The following is a 21,884-nucleotide window of genomic DNA, read 5'->3' on the forward strand; positions in this document are numbered from 1 at the left end:
TGCATGCGCTTTTTTTATCCAGCTCTGCAGTTGAAGCAGCATTAACAGGCAATCGTGCTGGTAAAGCAGCTGAGAACATGGTAGGAAGATTCTACTCCTAATCTCATCTGTGCCATAAGCTCACTGGGGGAGCTTTTGGGAAGCCACTGTGCCTCAGCCTTGCGCCCCATCAGAATAATAGAGTGGGTATCTTCTTAAGGGTTGGAAAGATGATTGACAGCGCGTGTGAAACACTTTACAGTGGAAGCTCGGGTTGCGAACGTGATCCGTGCAGGAGGCACGTTTGCAACCCACAGCATTTGCAACCTGCAGCACTGCGTCTGCGCACGTGCGGGTTGCGATTCGGCGCTTATGCGCAAAGCGTGATTTAGTGCTTCTGCGCATGTGCAAGCGCCAAAACCCGGAAGTAACCCGTTCCGGTACTTCCTGCTTCGCCGTGGTGCGCATCCCGAAAACGCATAACCCGAGACACCACTGTATATGCTCAAAATGATACCGTACTGAGTGTTTAAAGTGTACACTCCTCTGAAGTCCCAGCTTTCCCTGTTCTTTAAAACACCGATAACAAATCTGCCTTTTCAAATATAAATGCAGAGATGAAGAACATACGGCAGGTTAAACTGTACTGCAGTCGTCTCTGCAATTTCTGACACATTTTGATACAGGACAAAATGTCAGCAGGCTTAGCTACCAAGCATCATTCTGTCTTGTTACAGTCAGTGGTTGGAATGAAATTCTTTACCTTGTCCAGTTTGCCATTGATTTGACCTTGAACACATGTGGACACGCATGAGCCCAGTTGGTAGCCATCAGCGCTTTCCCCTCTGCTGTTAAGAATTCTTGGCTATTGGGAGCAAGCCACAGCTGTCCCTTCTGGGTGGCAAATATCGTACAACCCCACACCCCTCTTCCTTCCTAACTTCTGCTTACTGGGATTTCTGCACATTGTGATTAAGTAGCAATTTGTTTCTCAGCAGCCAGCATTTGGCAGGGGATTCAAAGATGGTTGCAAAAGTCCATTAAGTGCATGCATTGTTTGCATTTCTGTTTCTGTTGTAAATGCAGGAACTAATGGCAAGAATGAAGTGTGCATTAGAAGCAAAAGCGGGGGGGGGGGGGGCGGAACGGCAGGTCTGGTTTCAAGTGTTCGCTCCCTACTCTAACTTTCCTATCCAACATTCTCATGTGCCCTGCTTTTGATAATCAGCCATGTCGTGGTGAGTGGGCTTGCATGTTCCTGTGATCCTTGTGAGCAAAGCTGTTGGGAATCTTGTACTCCCAGCAGGGTCACCCAAGGCGGTAAGGTCAAAGGGAAGGAGCTAGACAAAGAATGATCCAAGAAGTCCTCAATGGCAGAACGGGAGGATGATAACAAGCGGTATGTTACAACGGCTGTGAAGGCAGATGAAGGCTGCAGCAGATAGAAATCTACCGGTTCGACGTGACAACTCATGCCGTCAGAACAGAGCCCTACTGCAAAGACTGCGTTGGTCATTGTTCACTGATCTACACACATAAAACAAATTCACGCACAGGCGTCTTCCAAACCCACTGTGGAAGAACGTGTGGTTCCAGAATTGGCCTCCATAGTCACTTGCGGACTCATTTGATTAATGGGCTAATACTAAAATGAGGCTGCATTTTAGCCCATATTTTAATTAACTGTTTTTTTCTTCTTCCTATTACGTTTTATTGTAATTTTATTGGTGTTACCCGCCCTGAGCCTGGTTCTGGCCGGGGAGGGCAGGGTATAAATAAAAATTTATTATTATATTTCTTATTGTTAAAACTGTGTTTATGGAAGACAATCTTACTCGGCTACAAGCGATCGCAGAAGAAGAAGAATTTGATTTCTTTTCCTGTGATTTTTGGACTCCCCTGCCCGGCTGCTACTGCCTCCGCGCCATCCCACCCCAGATTGCATCTGTATCCCGGATTGCATATTCTGCACGAATGCAGGAAAAGTACCAAACATGGCAATGTGTATATATAGGCGAGACTCTATTTACGCAGGGAATACGATGCAGGGATTGCGCATCAAACCAAAATTGTGTAGTCGAAACACATTGACTGCAATGGTGGGTGGGATTGCCAAAGTTTCTCTCCTTGGGTGCCCGCTCTCTTTCTGCTCCCTTTAAAAAAAAAGAAACAATTTTTTACCAAGTGCATAAAGCTGAATGCACACAAATTAAATGCGCACAAGTTGCAAGTTGCCTGTAATTTATCTTCCTGAAAATCCCTGCTTTAATAAGAAAGTGCTTGAGAGCGCCTGCAAGCCATGCTATGAGTGCTAAAGATCAGAGAGCTCCTTAGTTTACGGAGGCTCTAGGAGCACTGAAACAGCAAAACGACTAGAGAAAAACTGAAAACGAGTATGATTAAGCGTAGCTTAGGGCCCATTTTGTGTCTAGTCTGTGGTGGCGACAGGGGGAATGAAAGCTTGCCTTTCCGGCAACATTAAATCTGCTTGGTGCCATCCCTTGGAGCTTTCCCATGTTGTGAAGGATCTGTTCCAGCTTGGCTCTTGGCAATGGAGTCTTTGGAAGTCCGCTGCGACCAATTTGTGACACACTTTGCATATAATCACCCTGACTTGGACTTTGGGTTATTCAGTGGCAGTAATGGAAAACAATATGGAGTCTTCTAATCAGATTTTATGGGATATTTTTCAGCCTGATGGCATGGACTGAATTCTTGGAGAAGTGCAAAGGCGTAACTTTCTGTTTGTCCCTCGCCTGTCTTGACTTGTGAAATTGGCTCAGTTGGGCTTAAAAGTTAGTGAAGTGGGGAGTGCTTTTCCTACGGAGGGTATTGTTCCTACACCCCATCGTTGGGGTGGGTTGTAGAATAACTGGATCCCTCCGATTTGAACAACTGTCACCCAGTGCCATGTGTCAAATATTTTCTTTTTGGGCAAGGGAAGTGAACAAGTGGCAGTGAAGATTCTGGATAGTAAACCTTTAGATCCATTCCAGTCTGGGTTCAGGAAACTTTCTTGGTTGCCCTACTACAGGGGTGGCCAACTCCCAAGAGACTGCGATCTACTCACAGAGTTAAAAGCTGGCAGCTTTTTTTAGGGAGAAGGAGTGCAGGGCTTTTTTTAGGGGAGCCAAAGTTGTTTAGCTCCTACCTGTTGGATGTGCCTGCCCTAATAGATGTCTTGTACCAGGAGACAAAAAGGAATGCAGGTGGCGCTGTGCCTAGGACTTGCCGATTGCATGGTCGGCGGTTCGAATCCCCGTGGCGGGGTGAGCTCCCATCTTTCGGTCCCAGCTCCTGCCCACCTAGCAGTTCGAAAGCACCCCTAAGTGCAAGTAGATAAATAGGTACCGCATTATAGCGGGAAGGTAAACAGCATTTCCGTGTGCTGCGCTGGTGCTGGCTTGTCAGAGCAGCTTCGTCACACTGGCCACGTGTCCCGGAAGTGTCTCCGGACAGCGCTGGCCCCCGGCCTCTTAAGTGAGATGGGCGCACAACCCTAGAGTCGGACATGACTGGCCCGTACGGGCATGGGTACCTTTACCTTTTTACCAGGAGACAGGGACACAGGTGGCGCTGTGGGTTAAACCACAGAGCCTAGGACTTGCTGATCAGAAGGTCGGTGGTTCGAATCCCCACGATGGGGTGAGCTCCCGTTGCTTGGTCCCTGCTCCTGCCAACCTAGCAGTTCGAAAGCACATCAAAGTACAAGTAGATAAATAGGTACCACTCCGGCGGGAAGGTAAACGGTGTTTCCGTGTGCTGCTCTGGTTCGCCAGAAGCAGCTTAGTCATGCTGGCCACATGACCCGGAAGCTGTACACTGGCTCCCTCGGCCAATAAAGCGAGATGAGCGCTGCAACCCCAGAGTCAGCCACGACTGGACCTAATGGTCAGGGGTCCCTTTACCTTTACATTACCAAGAGACAGTGTGGGAAGGTGGGAATCTCTGTGGGTTGTGCAGGATTTCATCTTGACCTCTATGCTGCTAACAACATCTACACAAAACTATTCAGAGTTTTGGGCTGCAGAGTCATCCATATGTGGGAGACATGCCACTCTGCTCTCTCTCCTTTATATCTGATCCTTTGACGACAGTGGAAAAACCCTGAACTGCTTTATGTGTACGTACACACACACACACACACACACACACACACACCCCTCACCACCACCATATCCCAAGGAAAAATTGTAATTGTGGTGTTCTCACTCTGCAGCTTTATTAGTACTATACAAGACAAAACAGTAGAATTGTTTTGTAACAAGGGTTTGGCCCTGGAAGCCACAGTTGTGAGAGCCAAAGCCATTCTTCTCTTTTAGCAGCTGTAGAAATGCCATCAGTTATGGAATTGCATGTTGCACAGTGATGGGCGAAAAGCATCTTCGATTACCTGGTGTTTTGTTGTTCCAGAAACATACCAAGGAATGAATGTATTTACACTAAAAAAATGAAAATAAACATGTATTGACATCACCTTGCCATCAAAGGTCCGTATAGTTAAAGCTATAAAGAAGGCTGATCGCCGAAGAATTGATGCTTTTGAATTATGGTGCTGGAGGAGACTCTTGAGAGTCCCATGGACTGCAAGAAGATCAAACCTATCAATTCTGAAGGAAATCAGCCCTGAGTGCTCACTGGAAGGACAGATCGTGAAGCTGAGGCTCCAATACTTTGGCCACCTCATGAGAAGAGAAGACTCCCTGGAAAAGACCCTGGTGTTGGGAAAGATGGAGGGCACAAGGAGAAGGGGACGACAGAGGAGGAGATGGATGGACAGTGTTGTCAAAGCTACCAACATGAGTTTGACCAAACTGCGGGAGGCAGTGGAAGACAGGAGTGCCTGGCGTGCTCTGGTCCATGGGGCCACGAAGAGTTGGACACGACTAAACAACTAAACAACAACAACAAGGTAGCCTGCAATTTTGTATCAAATACTGGATTCTGCTACCTGTACAGATTATGCCAATGCACATAGTTCCCATAATTTGCAATTATATTTGCCGCAATTCTAGTCCTTGCCCCCCATTTCTCTTGATCAAAGAGCTTCATATAATATTGAAGCCTTATTCTTCTACCTTCCTAACATCAGAAAGTTTTCAGAAGGCATTAAGCTGCTTTCACTTTGGCTCTGTTTCTTAATCATCCCCCAGGGAAGCAACAAACAATGTGTGCTGCTGTACGTTCCTTTGTGAGATAAAGTGAAATCCCAAGCATTGTCGGTCATCGCAGCCATAAAGGCTAGAAATTTATTAAGTGGGAGCTGCAGTGAAATATTGCCGCGCATTTCTATGCTGTACTCTTCTTAAGGGGATCTAGTTAACCTTGAAAAGGAGTCATGGGGTGCTGTTCAGGCCTCACCCATTCCCCATTATACATGCCCCTTCAATACATTGGGCACCAGCTTGGCTGCAGGATTACAAGGCGCCATTCAACCGTCTTAGGGACTCCAGTCCGGATTTGTGTGGGGTTTACTCCTTTTCTCCTGAAGATGTCCCGCAAGGCAGCGGAGGTTTAGGATCAGAGTTTTCCTTCACCTAGATGGGCTACCTTCCTGGGTCGATGAGCCCCATCTCCCCCTCACTTTCCTCTACAAAACATGTGCAGAAACCACCTTCTTGACCGCTGGACCCACAACTGGTCCATTCAATCTGCTGCAGCCTCTTTGCATGCAGGGCACGTATCTTAACTCACTGAGGTTTTGAGACCCACTGGCTACCCAGTTTAGCCATCCTGCTGAAGCTGTTTTTCTGGGGTGTGGCTGCTGTGGCATGCTGAGTGCAAGGTGGGGACCAAAGGTGGGCAAACGACCCCAAAAGGAGCATGGCGTGTCCCCCACCAGAAGTACTACCCTTACAATCCAGGATTCATCAGAACAGGATCTATCAAAGTACAGTGGACACTCGGGTTGCGAACGTGATCTGCACGGGAAGCACATTCGCAACGCGCAGCGCCGCGCCTGCGCGGGTCGTGATTCAATGCTTCTGCATATGTGCAAAAAGTGATTTAGCGCTTCTGCGCATGTACAAGCACTGAAACCCGGAAGTAACCAGTTCCCGTACATACGGGTTTGGTGTGGTGCGCAACCCGAAATTGTGCAACTCGAAGCGTCTGTAACCCGAGGTATGACTGTAAAATAAACAGGGTTTCTTTAATCGTGGCTGGGGAATTTGCGGCTCCCCATGTGGACTCCAGCTCCCATCAGTATCAGAGGCATGGCCTGTGTTGATGGGAGTTGTAGTCCGAAAGCAACTGGAGGGCTATGCCTCTAATCTGGCCAGCAAGACTCTGAGCGACCAAACACCCCCTCTCCTCTTGGGGCTTTTGTTCTCTGGCAAACAAGCATTAGTGCAGGGGTTCCAGCTGTTTTTAGACTACAACTCCCATCATCCCTAGCTAGCAAGACCAGTGGTCAAGGATGATGGGAACTGTAGTCCAAGAACAGCTGGAGACCCAAGTTTGGCAGACCACGCGTTAGCATAACAAAGGCAAACTTTAGTGCTTGGAAATGTGTAAGGCTGAGTCGGAAGGGGCACCAAGGGTCATCTAGTCCAACCCCCTGCAATGCAGGAATCTCAGCTAAAGCATCCATGGCAGATGGCCATCCAAACTGCTTAAAAACCTGCAAGGAAGGAGAGTCCACAACCTCCGATCTTTTGTTGAACAGAAAGTTTTTTCCCTGGTGCTTAGTCGAAATCTCTTTTCAGAAGAAGACTCCTGTGTGACTCAGAAGCTTGTTTCCAGTTTGGTTAAAAAGAGAGAGGTCCCTCCCAGCAGCCACGAGAGGGAGCTCGGCTCGCCTGGAGGACTTCAGCAGATGCGCCGGCTGCTCCCGATGCAAATCGGTTTGGCAACACCTCTTAACAGTCGGCTTCTTCTCCCTCTTCCTGGAAATCAGCCTCCGATCTCGATTCCGTGCCTCTCCCGAGTTCAGGATGGGTGAGGAGGAGTCGGCCAAAGGAGGGAGCCGTCGTGGTGCATTACCGGGACCCTGCAGGAGTGGGGTGACCATTTGGGGCGGGAAGGGGGTCGCAGGACCAAAGAAGCGACCGCGCATCCTCCAAATGGCTCTCCACTCCATTCATTGAGAGGTTTTGGGGGACACGCGGCCCTCTCTTCCCCTAAAACCCACGCGATTCCCCACGCACCCACCCACCCGGAAAGAGAACGATTAGAGCTGAAAATTGCATTGCTGCGCCTTCCTCGTCCCCCCCCCCCCACCAGGGCTCGATCCTGGCAGAACCCGATTCCGGATCCCTCCCTGTGCCAAACTGTAATATCTAAGTGCTCCTAAGCAACGTAGAAAATCACATCTTGTTGCTGTTCAGTCGTGTCTGATTCTTCCTGACCCCCTGGACCAGAGCACGCCAGGCACTCCTGTCTTCCACTGCCTCCTGCAGTTTGGTCAAACTCATGTTCGGAGCTTCGAGAACACTGCCCAACCATCTCGTCCTCTGTCGTCCCCTTCTCCTTGTGCCCTCCATCTTTCCCAACATCAGGGTCTTTTCCAGGGAGTCTTCTCTTCTCATGAGGTGGCCAAAGTATTGGAGCCTCAGCTTCAGGATCTGTCCTTCCAGTGAGCACTCAGGGCTGATTTCCTTCAGAATGGAGAGGTGTGATCTTCTTGCAGTCCATGGGACTCTCAAAAGTCTCCTCCAGCACCATAATTCAAAAGCATCAATTCTTCGGCTATCAGCCTTCTTTATGGTCCAGCTCTCACTTCCATACATCACTACTGGGAAAACCATAGCTTTAACTATACGGACCTTTGTTGGCAAGGGGATGACTCCTAGAGTTGGAAGGGGCACCAAGGGTCATCTAGTCCAACCCGCTGCAATGCAGGAATCTCAGCCGCAGCATCCATGACAGGTGACCGCCTATAGATCTAGAAATCGTTTGGGAAATCGAGCCCCCTTTTTCCCCGATGAAGTAGCCATGGCAGCGCGAAACCGAAAGCCGGGGGCTTTGAGACCCAGAAAGCGCTCGCTCCGCCGGCCTGGCGCTCCCAATCCTAACCCGCCGCCGCTCCTCATTTCTCCAGCTAGCAGGTGACTCTGCTATTTCCTTCGCCTTCCGCGTCGCCCTCCTCGCCTCTCTCCCTCGGGCCATGGCTATTGCAATTGGGCATGGGCGAGCCGCTGCGTTTTCCTCTCCTCCTGCCGCCTCCTCTTCCCCCCCAGCTTTGGCGATCTACCCATCTTCGCTGCCTTTGCAAAAACCGTGCGGTTCTTCTCCTCCTGCTGCTGCTGCTGCTGCCTTCTTTTGCTGCCGCTGCTCCTCGCCAAATTGAGAGAGAGAGAGAGCTTGCATGCTGGCAGGAGAGCAAGAGAGATTGCACCTCCTGGGTTGCAAAATCCCCCTTCCAAAAAAAAAACCCCAACGCGCTGCAGCAAAAGTTCCGCCTCGACCTGTGCTGGCGTTCTTGCATTCAAGGCACCTGCAGCCCGGTTTCCTGTGCAGAGAGAGCAACCGCCGCTGCTTTCGGTTCTTCCTCTTTTTCTTTTCTTTTTTTGGGTGGAGGAGAGGGGGAAGTTTAGCAGCAGCAGCGGCGGCGGACTTCTCTGAAGAGCACGCGTGGCAATCGGAGACAAGATGGGGATGCCCTGTTAGGAAACGGGGCTCGCTGCAAATGCACTAGAGGCGAGCTGGGTACCAGCCAGGCGAACCTCCCTGCCCACCATGGTGGTGGCCCCGGGCCCAGAGGACAGGCGTTGAGAAGTCACCTTGTGCTCGGCGACCCCTCCATCACTTCCAGCTGCTTGCTGGAATTAGGCCGCGGCAGGAGCCAAAAAAGAAAAGGGGGAAAAAAGAGAAGCATGGACAACTGACTGTGTTGACCTGATGCATCGGAAGAATCGCACATTCACACGTGTTGGGAGTTCCTGGAGCAAGTCGTCCTCCTCCTCCACCCCTTTACCTTCCTCCTCCGATTTGGCAGACGTGGGGAAAGTTGCTGGGGTATTTTTTGTTTTTCATTCCCCTAGGCATTTTTCTCCTCTTCCCCCAGAGAGGAAAAAAAATATCCTGGATATTTTAATTTTGTAGTGCTTTAGATTTGTGTGTGTGTGTGTGTGTAAGAGGACAGTGTGAGGATGGGCAATGCAGCTAGCAGCATGGAGATGTCTCCGGCGAAGGAGATTAAAAGCCAGCCCACGGCCTCGTCACCCCTGCCCCCCAAGCAGCCAGCGCCCCCCAAGCAACCTATGCCCAGCTCTGGGGAACTGGAAGAACGATTCACCCACGTACTGGTAAGTCTCTGTCTGGTCTTCCTCCTCCTCCTCCTCTTCTCCCCATAAACCCATCATGCCTTCATTTCACCCTAAAGACGTCAACCAGCGGGGGGTTCTCTTAACACACCCCAAAATGGAAAACTAATCTAGCAAGGGGTGCAGTCATACTTGTAATCTGTGTGGTTAAAGAGAGGTTCAAATATAAATTTCCCCACTCTCTTCAGTGCCTATTGCTGTGAAATGGGAAGGTTTTTCCTCTTCTTTTTCTGTTTTAAAGGGCTGGTATTACTTGGTAAGGAGCCGATAATTCCTGCTCCACCATTATTACTATTACTATTATTATTATTTATTATTTATTTGCTTTTGCTGAATACTTTGGGGTGCCACGGTTTCTCTGAAGTAAGCAACCTCAGCCTGCAAATTGGAAGTACAAAAGCATTGGTAGAAGGGTCAAAATGAGCCCAGCTGGAAATGATTTTAAGTAGATTCACACCTGCCTTGATGGCAGGGATTAATCTCACCCAAGTTAGAGGCATGTGAGGGTGGAGACTGCTCCGGATCCATTCATCTGCAGGTGTCCTTGTGTAGCCCCTCCCAGTCTCCCCAGTGAGTTCAAGTGGTCTTTCCCAGTATTTCCCGAGGCTAGTCTGCAGTCTACAACAGACACCCTAAGGGGGATAAAAAAACTAGGTTCTGCAAACAGCTGGTGCTAAAGTGATGTGAAGTAGCCAGAACAGCCTCGGATGTTCCCCCAAACCAATTCCCTCCTCCTCGAAAGCCGCTGATGGTTGCGGTGCTCTTAGGGCCTTGCTCCGAGTTGGCTGATTGCAGATTTTTGGCTCATATAGGATGTTCTCAGACGCCCCTTCCGATGGGACAGAACCACAGGGTTTCAGCAACCGTAGCTGCATCTGTACCTGCAGTTAAGAAACTAGTTTGCGTTTTGTGCATCCTTTCAGGAGCTATGCAGCTGTAGGGAGGACGGAGGGTGTGAGATCTGTAGATCTTAGCTCTGGGGACATGTTTGGGAGTTACGCCTCTAGCTGGCCTCCTGTTTTTGCATGCACACTTGTGAAGGCTGACTTCTTTGGGGAGAAGTGGAGCTCGTGTGCCCCGGTGGAATATTTCCTTGCAGGAAGAGGGAGCTGGGTTGTGTGTTTATTCTGGGGTTTCATCCAACCCTCTGAGTTGAGAAACATGTGCACATGGTTGCTTAAAGTTGATTAGTTCCATCTCACCGTTGCCTTGACTGTCTTCTCTTCTTAAAGAGCTCTTACTGTTGCCCAAAGGGTTGGTCTTCTCTCTCGTGCACACAGCAGAGCAGGAGACTCATAATCTTAGGGTTGTGGGTTCAAGCTCCACGCTGGGCAAAAGATTCCTGCATTTCAGGGGGGTTGGGCTGAATGTCCCTCGGGGTCCCACCGACTCTAGGAGGGCAACCAAAATGGTCAAAGGCCTGGAAACGATGCCTTATGAGGAACGGCTAAGGGAGCTGGGCATGTTTAGCCTGGAGAAGAGGAGGTTAAGGGGTGATATGATAGCCATGTTCAAATATATAAAAGAATGTCACATAGAGGAGGGAGAAAGGTTGTTTTCTGCTGCTCCAGAGAAGCGGACACGGAGCAATGGTTCCAAACTACAAGAAAAAAGATTCCACCTAAACATTAGGAAGAACTTCCTGACAGTAAGAGCTGTTCGACAGTGGAATTTGCTGCCAAGGAGTGTGGTGGAGTCTCCTTCTTTGGAGGTCTTTAAGCAGAGGCTTGACAACCATATGTCAGGAGTGCTCTGATGGTGTTTCCTGCTTGGGAGGGGGTTGGACTCGATGGCCCTTGTGGTCTCTTCCAACTCTATGATTCTATGATTCTACAGTTCTACGATTCCGTTGTATAGTTTATAACGCTTTAAGCACATTGGCGGCTGTTAGTGTGGAATTGAAGGCAGTGCTGAAAGTCGTTGATTAGCCAAGGGTGTGATCTTGTGTGTGTGTGTTTGAGAACAGGCAGTTTACTGTATATAAAATGTCTGAATAATTTGCACTTTGTAGATAATATTAAACAGTACGGAGGCACTTTGGAAAGGTCTGGGGCAGTCAGTGGCTCCCAGAACCTGCCTTTGCAGACAAAGGAGGGGTGTGAGGAGCACAGTTGGGTTGTTTCCAAGCCAGGCACACGCTAGAGACTCGGCATCTATTATTCAACTACAAGAGGAAGGTCTTTGCAGAGGAAACCCACCAATGTATATCTTCAGTAACCCTCTCCATCTTAGGACCTCCATAGACATAGTTTTGTAACCAAAGATGTTACCATGGTACCTCGTGTTACAGACACTTCAGGTTAGAGACACTTCAGGTTACAGACTCCACTACCTCAAAAACAGTACCTCGGGTTAAGAACTTTGCTTCAGGATGAGAACAGAAATTGTGTGGTGGTGGCACAGCGGCAGTGGGAGGCCCCATTAGCTAAAGTGGTGCTTCAGGTTAAGAACAGTTTCAGGTTAAGAACGGACCTCCAGAACGAATTAAGTTCTTAACCCGAGGTACCACTGTACTCAGTGCTCTTGGGTAGGCAATAAGAAGCACAAAACCAGGAGGGGATGGTTTTGAATTGAATCATTCTCTCTTTCTTTGGGTTTAGGGGCAGGGATCAGTAGTGGGTGTCCCTTGAAGCAAATCTAGCTCCCTTGTACAGTGGTACCTTGGTTGTCAAATTTAATCCGTTCCAGGAGTCCATTTGATTCCTGGAACTGTTTGAAAACCAAAGCGTGGCTTCCGATTGGCTGCAGGACCTTCCTGCAGCCAATCGGAAGCCGTGTCGGGCGTTCAGCTTCTGAAAAGCATTCGCAAACCAGAACACTCACTTCCGGGTTTGAGGCGTTTGGGAGTCGATTTGTTTTGAAGCTAAGCCGTTCGGGAATCAAGGTACCACTGTATTGACTTTAAGCTGCCAATTCACCAGCAAGGGAATCAATCGTATGACAACTGGCCAAAGGACTTGCCAGCATCTTGCTTTTTGGGGGGGGGGTAGGGGTGTGGAATGGCTTGCCACCCCCATTCCCTCCTTAAGGCAGCCTTCTCCCAAAACTAAGAGCTGAAGACCTGGCTTGAGAGCAGTACATGTGAAAAGGATCCAGGAGTCTTGGTTGACCACAAACTTGACATGAGCCAACAGTGTGACGCGGCAGCTTAAAAAGCCAATGCAATTCTGGGCTGCATCAATAGGAGTATAGCATCTAGATCAAGGGAAGTAATAGTGCCACTGTATTCTGCTCTGGTCAGACCTCAGTTCTGGGCACCACAGTTCAAGAAGGACACTGACAAACTGGAACGTGTCCAGAGGAGGGCAACCAAAATGGTCAAAGGGCTGGAAACGATGCCTTATGAGGAACGGCTAAGGGAGCTGGGCATGTTTAACCTGGAGAAGAGGAGGTTAAGGGGTGATATGATAGCCATGTTCAAATATATAAAAGGATGTCACATAGAGGAGGGAGAAAGGTTGTTTTCTGCTGCTCCAGAGAAGCGGACACGGAGCAATGGATCCAAACTACAAGAAAGAAGATTACACCTAAACATTAGGAAGAACTTCCTGACAGTAAGAGCTGTTTGACAGTGGAATTTGCTGCCAAGGAGTGTGGTGGAGTCTCCTTCATTGGAGGTCTTTAAGCAGAGGCTTGACAACCATATGTCAGGAGTGCTCTGATGGTGTTTCCTGCTTGGCAGGGGGTTGGACTCGATGGCCCTTGTGGTCTCTTCCAACTCTATGATTCTATGATTCTAAGAAAGAGTTTGCAAGCACTGGAGTTTGTAGGAAGATTTCTGCAGCATTCGTGGTGCCTTGCCGGCAAAAGCTAGGTGGCATCTCAAGAGCTTGTGGTCAAGAGCATTTGTTTCCAGTGCTAATGTTCAGCCCGGATCCTGTGAAGTGATAAGCAAGAGCCTCTTCCACCTGTCACCATCCTGACCACTCCCCAAACATATGGAATTATAGGGGGAAGAGCTTCCAGATCCAAAAGTTGTGACTCCAGGTGGTCTTCTTCAACTCATAGACCCATCAGAACTGCTACAGAATGGACAGCTCGTAAGGCTGCAGTCCTAACCCCATTCAGCTGGCAGCAAGCCCCATTGAATTGGATACTAATAATAATAATAATTTATTATTGATACCCCGCCCATCTGGCTGGGTTTCCCCAGCCACTCTGGGCGGCTTCCAACAAAGATTAAAAATACATTAAAATGTCACACATTAAAAACTTCCCTAAACAGGGCTGCCTTCAGATGTCTTCTAAAAGTCTGGTAGTTGTTTTTCTCTTTGACATCTGGTGGGAGGGTGTTCCACAGGGAGGGCGCCAGTACTGAGAAGGCCCTCTGCCTGGTTCCCTGTACCTTGGCTTCTCGCAGCAAGGGAACCGCCAGAAGGCCCTCAGAGCTGGACCTCAGTGTCCAGGCAGAACGATGGGGGTGGAGACGCTCCTTCAGGTATACTGGACTGAGGCCTTTTAGGGCTTTAAAGGTGAGCACCAACACTTTGAATTGTGCTTGGAAACGTACTGGGAGCCAGTGTAGGTCTTTCAAGGCTACTCCCAGTCACCAGTCTAGCTGCCACATTCTGGATTAGTTGTAGTTTCCGGGTCACCTTCAAAGGTAGCCCCACGTAGAGCGCATTGCAGTAGTCCAAGCAAGAGATAACTAGAACATGCACCACTCTGGCGAGACAGTCCATGGGCAGGTAGGGTCTCAGCCTGCATACCAGATAAACAGCTGCCCTGGACACAGAATTGACCTGCGCCTCCATGGACAGCTGTGAGTCCAAAATGACTGCCAGGCTCCGCACCTGGTTCTTTAGGGGCACAGTTACCCCATTCAGGACCAGGGAGTCCTCCACACCCACCTGCCTCCTGTCCCCCAAAAACAGTACTTCTGTCTTGTCAGGATTCAACCTTCTGTTAGCTGTCATCCATCCGGACTTGCTTCTGAGTAGACATGGGTAGGATTGTGCTGTAAGCAAGGAAGCCATGGAGTTCCTACACGGTCCTGGTTTCCCCTCTGTTTCAGCAGCTTCTTGGTGCCCAGGAGGTACTGTAGTGTGTCAACTCAAGCTGTGTTTGGAAAGAGGTCATTTGAGCTACTGTGGCTAAGAGTGGCTGGTCTTGCATTTAATTTATGCAGTTCTTTCCCTAAAAACTGTCTGGGTGATAGGACTGCCTTGCAGGGTTGTCCGCCGAACGACTGAGATGATTTATGGGATGCACTTTCAGCATTTGAGGAACAAAAGTCTGCTTAAGCGTTGTTGTTGAAATAAGCAGAAAGTGGGGATCATTTTCTGTCCCACTGTTTGTCTTGGGTGTAGGGCATAGCTGTCAACTTTTCCCTTTTCTTGCGAGGAATCCTATTTGGAATAAGGGAATTTCCCTTTAAAAAAGAGAAACGTTGACAGCTATGGTGTAGGGACTTGCTTGGCTTTCAGTTGTTGAGACTCGGCTGCTGCGACCGCCATTATTGTCCCTTAGCCTCAGGTGTAGAGGAAGATCTTAAATCAATACGTTAGTAAGATAGATAGGTCTTCAGCTTCCTCCAAGATGTATCTGCTGCAATTGGTAAGCTGCTGATGCCTCCTTGAGGTTTTTTATATAAAACAACCCAAAGACTTTGTTGGATCACATGGCTGCTGAGCACATTCCACACAACCCAATACTTGTCTGCAATCCAAGTCCTTTTGGGAGAGAAATGCAAAAAGATGAGTCTCACCTCATTTTCTTCTTCCTTTTTGGCACGTGCCTGAGATGAAAAAGCCCTTTTCTCTCTCTGTCTTGGCTGGCTCCAGTAGCTGGGAATCCCAGTCTTGAAGGTCTTTTTAGAGTTGCCAGCTTCCTTGCTGATCGGAGCCCCAACGTCGCTGCCAAAAGCTCATCCCGTCTATGCGAGAGAGAAGTGAGCTAGCCAAGTTTAGCCTTTTTTGTTTTGTGCGCCCGTTCATTCTCAGCAAGGCGAGCCACTGATCTTTGTGGCTGCCTGTCGCCCTACAATTGCGAGTCACATCCTCAGTTTTCGAACGTCTCTGTTGATGAATGTTTTGGTTTTCGGACGCCGTAAATCCGGAAGTAAATGCTTTGGTTTTCGAACGCGCCTTGGAAGTCGAACATGCAGCTTCTGCTGAGTGCAGGATCCTGAGGCCTACAGCTAGATGCCAGCTGTTGAGTTTTTGGTTTCCTATATGCAACAGTGGCAGAAAGAATCTTAGTAGCCAAAATTGGGAATGGAGACTCTATCCCAGTGTTTCCCAACCTTTTTTGGGCAAAGGCACACTTGTTTCATGAAAAAAATCTCGAGGCACACCACCATTAGAAAATGTTTAAAAAATTAACTCTGTGCCTATATTGACTATATATAAAGTAACTCTCTTTAATAGGAATCAAATAAACACAAAGATAGTATTTTATAATTACTTTATTATGAAATAGTAAGTAAACAGAAATATGAAAAATTATAAAATACTTTATTCAGTGCACAACCTGGGCCTGTTCGCACAAATGTACACGGAACACCCTTTTTGAATTAAAACACACAGTCTCACGAGAGCAAGGAGCAGCGATTTTATATTTTACGAAAAGAAGTCGCTAGTCCTCATGGTGACAGGGTGGAAAATATTTAAAAGCAGAACCACCTTGAGGAAGGTGGAGCCATATCACATCCCGGCAGGAGGCCTAAATTGGTGGAACGCTCAGGCCCCGCCTATTCAAAGAGGACTATTAATTTGGAGAGCTGCTATCTTCCAAACTGTGAGACGACGTGGCAAAAGGGGAGCCCAGAATGGAAATTTGCGTTTTTGTCTCAACGCCGGTCTCGCGCTGCCGCTTCCCGCGCTCTCAAGGACCCGGGAGGAGGAAGGCGTGAAGGGAATCCCGAAGGCGCGAAAACCTCGCGCATGCGCAGGCCTTCCGCCTGCGACAGCCCAGTAGGCCGGCCGAAGTGAGCGGCGATGGGATGTGGGAGGGAGCTCGCTCGCCGCCGCCGCCCCACCTCTCGCCGCCCGACTCGCCCGCCTCCCTCCCACGGCACACCAGGCAACGTCTCGCGGCACACTAGTGTGCCGCGGAACACTGGTTGGGAAACACTGCTCTATCCCGACCAAAGTGGACTGGCAGGCATAATTATTAGAATTTTCAGAATTAGCAAAGATAACAGGAAGAATTAGGGATAATAAAGACCAAACGTTTATTAGAGAGTGGGGCATCTACAGAAAATATCTTAAAGAGCAATTCACATTGTAAAAATGTGAATTCTCTGGCAGGCTTAGAAGGACCCCTGTAGAAACCTAGAAAATCTTATAAAATTAATGATATGGGATATGATTGGAGCGATAACGAAAAGTGTGTTTCATAAAAGTAACCCAGGACTCTTGAGGGGGCGACTGGAAGTCATAACAGAAGTTATGCTCTAACAAATCTATTTACTTTTTGTAATTTATACTATCTTTTGGTTTTTCGTTTGTTTATGTTTAAAGCAATTTTTAAAAGAAAGAAAAAAGAGTTTTCGGTTTTTGAATGTTTCAGAGCTCGAATCGTCTTCTGGAACGGATTACGTTCGAAAATGTACTTTGAAAACGTCCCACCGTACTTATATTCTGCTTTATAGCCATGCAAGGCTCCCTCGCCAAAGCTGGCTATGAAATATTTGTGTGGTGCAATTTTGCTCAGGTGTGCTATTGGGAACAGGTGTTGCAAATGGGTACCCAGGATTATTCAGGCGGCATTCCCTGTCTTCATCTTTGGGACTCTTAATTTCAGGGTCATGAGTTTAAGCCCCATGTTGGGTAAAAAGATTCCTCCCAACTCTACAATTCTGTTGTTCTCTGGTAGCACAGTCCGCTGAGAATCTCTGAGGCGAGCAAGTGGGACTAAGCATCTGAAACATCAATGCATGATGAAGTTGAGTCTTCCCTCGCTGATCATATTTATCTCCTGGTGGTTTGCTCTCCTGCTGTTGCTTCCACCAGGTGTTCCTTGTATATATATAATTTTTGTTAAATTTTCTGTTTTACAATTTCAAATACTCATTTTACATCCTTAAGATATCAACGACTTCCCTTCTTTTCTTTCCATGGCTCATTTCACATAAAAGGTAAAGGTAAAGGTGCCCCTGCCCGTACGGGCCAGTCTTGCCAGACTCTAGGGTTGTGCGCTCATCTCACTCTATAGGCCGGGAGCCAGCGCTGTCCGCAGACACTTCCGGGTCACGTGGCCAGCGTGACAAGCTGCATCTGGCGAGCCAGCGCAGCACACGGAATGCCGTTTACCTTCCCACTGGTAAGCGGTCCCTATTTATCTACTTGCACCCCAGGGTGCTTTCGAACTGCTAGGTTGGCAGGCGCTGGGACCGAACGACGGGAGCGCACCCCGCTGCGGGGATTCGAACCGCCGACCATGCGATCGGCAAGTCCTAGGCACTGAGGTTTTACCCACAGCGCCACCCGCGTCCCTTACATAAAGGGACGCGTCATTTCACATAAATCCCTGCATATTTTACAAAAACAAAACCATTCAGTATTCCATTATTACATCCATCAAAATTTATTTACACTGTTGAATTTATCTTAACGGTGCCAGGGTTTTCAGCTGCTCTTAATTCCCACAATCCCTGATCATTTGGCTGGGCTGGCCAGGAGTCTTGCAACACTTGGAGGGACACAGGTCCCCCATCTTTGGGCTGTGGCGATGAGCACTCATGGCGTCACAAGAGCTGACCTTCTAAGAGTGAACTTAATTCCTTACAGATAGGTAGCTGTGTTGGTCTGCCATAGTCAAAACAAAAAAAATTCCTTCCAGTAGCACCTTAAAGACCAACTAAGTTAGTTCTTGGTATGAGCTTTCGTGTGCATGCACACTTCTTCAGATATCTGAAGAAGTGTGCATGGCACACGAAGAAGTGTATCTGAAAAAGTGTGCATGCACACGAAAGCTCATACCAAGAACTAACTTAGTTGGTCTTTAAGGTCATAATTCCTTAATTGGCTTTCTGGAGAGTCTACTGATGATAACTATGCTATGTTTTTACTCATTGCAGTTTCTGAAAAGCTTTAGGGAAGTCTTGAGCAACTCCAAATATTTGGCAAGTGGGGGAGCAAATTTTGAAGGACGATAATAAACAGTGCGATTTCTTACAAAACACATGCAGATTAAGTGTGTCTTAATCCAGCTCCAAGGGCCTTCTGGCGGTTGCTTCACTGTGAGAAGTGAAGCTGCAGGGAACCAGGCAGAGGGCCTTCTTGGTGGTGGCACCAGCCCTGTGGAACATCCATCAGATGTCAAGGAGATGAGTAACTATTTAACCTTTAGAAGACATCTGAAGGCAGCCCTGTATAGGGAAGCCTTTTAATGTGTAATGTTTTGTTATGTTTTTATGTATGTTGGAAGCTTCCCAGAGTGGCTGGGGCAACGCAGTCAGATGGGCAGGGTACAAAAATATTACTATTATTATTATTATTAGCACTACTACTAGGATTTGCCAATCAGAAGGTTGGCGGTTCGAATCCCCACGACGGGGTGAGCTCCCGTTGCTCGGTCCTTGCTCCTGCCAACCTAGCAATTCGAAAGCACGTCAAGTGCAAGTAGATAAATAGGTACCGCTCCAGCGGGAAGGTAAATGGCGTTTCCGTGCGCTGCTCTGGTTCGCCAGAAGCAGCTTAGTCATGCTGGCCATATGACCCGGAAGCTGTACGCCGGCTCCCTCGGCCAATAAAGCGAGATTGAGCGCTGCAACCCCAGAGTCGGCCACTACTGGACCTAACGGTCAGTGGTCCCTTTACCTTACTACCCCTCTCCTTATACTAGTTGTAAGAGAGGGGCAAATGAATGGCAGGACACAAGAGCAGCGTTATCCACATTTTCCTCTGCTCTTTCCAGGCATGGTCCACGAATTACAGCTCTGTTTCCGATCACCTTTTCTTTCGCCCCGGAGCTTTTCCTGCAAAAAACCAACTGTTCAAAGCTCGATTGGCGCAAACGTCAATTCACAGAAATCGCAAAGTGACATTTGATGTGATTTAAAGAGCATCTTCTCATGGGGGAAAGCTAGGGGCAATGTTCAAGACACAGAGCGTTTCAGCGCGGAGCTCTGCTGCAAAGTTGTGGGGCAGAAAGTGTGGATAAGCCCAGTATTCCCACACATGGATTTGTATCCTGTAGGGCTCTTTCCCCTAGTAGTCCTGTGGGACCCAACGCCCGGTTTGCTGAAATGGAGCCAATCTCTGGTTGCGGAGCTTCCTTGGGGACTTTTCCCGCATGGAGGATAAACCTGGCTTCCATCCATCTGTATCATTCTTGTGCTGCAACTTAAAAGTTTCCCTCCTTCTTGTAGAGAAATGAAACTGTGACTCAGTCAAGGGCAAAGCCAACAGGAGGCTGGGCTGCAGTAGTCTTAGCCTGCCCATCCCAAAATAGCTTTATATTATTTTTGCTGAGCTTGCATCAGATTATCGTGCAGCCTCTCTCCATTCAGAAAAGAGGAGGGGAATGGTTTGGGTGGAAATGCAGTGCTACCCACAAGATAATAAAAATGGGGAGGCTCAGAGCCTTGGCGGTCATAAATCGCAGAAGTCTTTAACTGTGCAATATGTGCATGTTTCATTGGAGGCAAGTCCTGCTCTGCTCTGTGGTAATTTCCCTCAGGTAAGGGTGGCAGCCCAAACGCTTTATGAAAAGACACTTGTATGCCACTTACTTTTTTTGAAAAATACCCATGTGATGTACACAACGTTAAAATCGTATGAAAAACATACATTGATAAGATTTATGTAGCCCCCTTTGGTGGAGTTTTGGGGGCAGTTTACAAAAACAAGGCGGGCCTAAGAGATAATAAATCTTATAGAACTGTAGAATTACAGAGTCGGAAAGGGATCCTGAGGGACTGTCTAGTCCCTTGGTTCCCAACATGGGGCACATACCCCACAGGGAGGTAATTTGATTTTTAAGGGGGGGCAATTTGAGAATGAGTTATCAACAGTTAATGACCTTTTAGGCTTCCTCCATGTGAAAAGGAGTTCACTTTTTGAATAATAAGAATCATATGTCACATCAGGATTTTAGAGATGATTAGGTAGCCAAAAAAAGATTGGGAACCGCTGGTCTAGTCCAATGCATGTTAAAATGAGGTGAGGAAATTTAAAATAAAATTAAAAGCCTAGGAGATTTAAAAAGAAAACAATGTGGACACTAGGTAGGCCTTCTTGGGGACGGTATCCCAGAGACAGGGCGCCTCACCAGAAAAGTTCTGTGTGTGTGTGTCTGTGTGTGTTTATCTCTGGTTGCTGTTTGTAAACCTAAGCACCAGAAAGCCAGTACAGTGGTACCTCGGGTTACAGACGCTTCAGGTTACAGACTCCACTAACCCAGAAATAGTACCTCGGGTTAAGAACTTTGCTTCAGGATGAGAACAGAAATCGTGCTCCGGCAGCGCGGCAGCAGCAGGAGGCCCCATTAACTAAAGTGGCGCTTCAGGTTAAGAACAGTAATAGTGCCACTGTATTCTGCTCTGGTCAGACCTCACCTGGAGTACTGTGTCCAGTTCTGGACACCACAGTTCAAGAAGGATACTGACAAACTGGAACGTGTCCAGGGGAGGGCAGCCAAAATGGTCAAAGGCCTGGAAACGATGCCCTATGAGGAACGGCTAAGGGAGCTGGGCATGTTTAGCCGGGAGAAGAGGAGGTTAAGGGGTGATATGATAGCCATGTTCAAATATATAAAAGGATGTCACATAGAGGAGGGAGAAAGGTTGTTTTCTGCTGCTCCAGAGAAGCGGACACGGAGCAATGGATCCAAACTACAAGAAAGAAGATTCCACCTAAACATTAGGAAGAACTTCCTGACAGTAAGAGCTGTTTGACAGTGGAATTTGCTGCCAAGGAGTGTGGTGGAGTCTCCTTCTTTGGAGGTCTTTAAGTAGAGGCTTGACAACCCTATGTCAGGAGTGCTCTGATGGTGTTTCCTGCTTGGCAGGGGGTTGGACTCGATGGCCCTTGTGGTCTCTTCCAACTCTATGTTTCTATGATTCTCACAGTTTCAGGTTTAGAACGGACCTCCAGAACGAATTAAGTTCTTAACCCGAGGTATCACTGTATAGTTCTTTCAGTGTTGACAAAACATATTCCCGCTAACTGGCCCTGGCTGACAGCCTGGTAGTTGTATTTTGAACTAAACACAGTTTCTGAGCGGTCTCCAATGGCAGCACCACAAGCAACACACTACAGCAGACAATGTTAAAGGTTAGCGGGGCCTCAATAACAGCGGTCAGGCTGCAACTGGTACACTAGTCTAAGAAAGTCACTTCTTGGCACAGAAGCTACCTGGGTCTCCAGCAACAAACGTGGATCTAGGAACCCAACCCTCCAGATGTTTCGGGACTACAACTCCCATTGTCTCTAATTAACAGGACCAGCGGTCAGGAATGATGGGAGTTGTAGTTCCAAAACATCTGGAGGGCCGAGTTTTCCTATGCCTGATCTAGGAGTACAAACTTTGCTTTTTTTTAGGACAATCCCTTCCAGGACTGGCTGAACGTATTTTTCAGTCGATGTTTAACCATGGGGCAGGGAGAGAGATTTCTGCTCACCTCCCCGGCCAAGATTGCAGAGTTAATAGAGAATGTTAGTAGCCTTGTGTCCCAAAGGAAGAAACACTTGC

General features: G+C 48.1%; 1 protein-coding gene and 1 long non-coding RNA gene across 7 annotated transcripts in view; one reads left to right on the forward strand and one right to left on the reverse strand.

The window, feature by feature from the left end:
- The window catches only part of LOC309354399, a 266,088-nt gene that overhangs the window by 15,408 nt on the left and 228,796 nt on the right, over nucleotides 1-21,884 (reverse strand). The window lies entirely within an intron of this gene.
- FMNL1 (formin like 1) overlaps nucleotides 7,200-21,884 on the forward strand; it is a 105,692-nt gene continuing 91,007 nt past the window's right edge. For 4 of the 6 annotated variants that reach the window (XM_081883838.1, XM_081883839.1, XM_081883840.1 and 1 more), the window contains exon 1: nucleotides 7,201-9,227. In XM_081883838.1, coding sequence (XP_081739964.1) covers nucleotides 9,072-9,227 — 156 coding nt within the window. In that variant the 5' untranslated portion in view covers nucleotides 7,201-9,071. Of the gene's footprint in view, nucleotides 9,228-21,884 lie in introns of all 6 variants that reach the window. The other 2 variants (XM_081883836.1, XM_081883837.1) reach the window with 1 other exon arrangement.

This window comes from Podarcis melisellensis, assembly GCF_964234715.1.
Source record: "Podarcis melisellensis genome assembly, chromosome: 13".
Lineage (NCBI taxonomy): Eukaryota > Metazoa > Chordata > Lepidosauria > Squamata > Lacertidae > Podarcis > Podarcis melisellensis.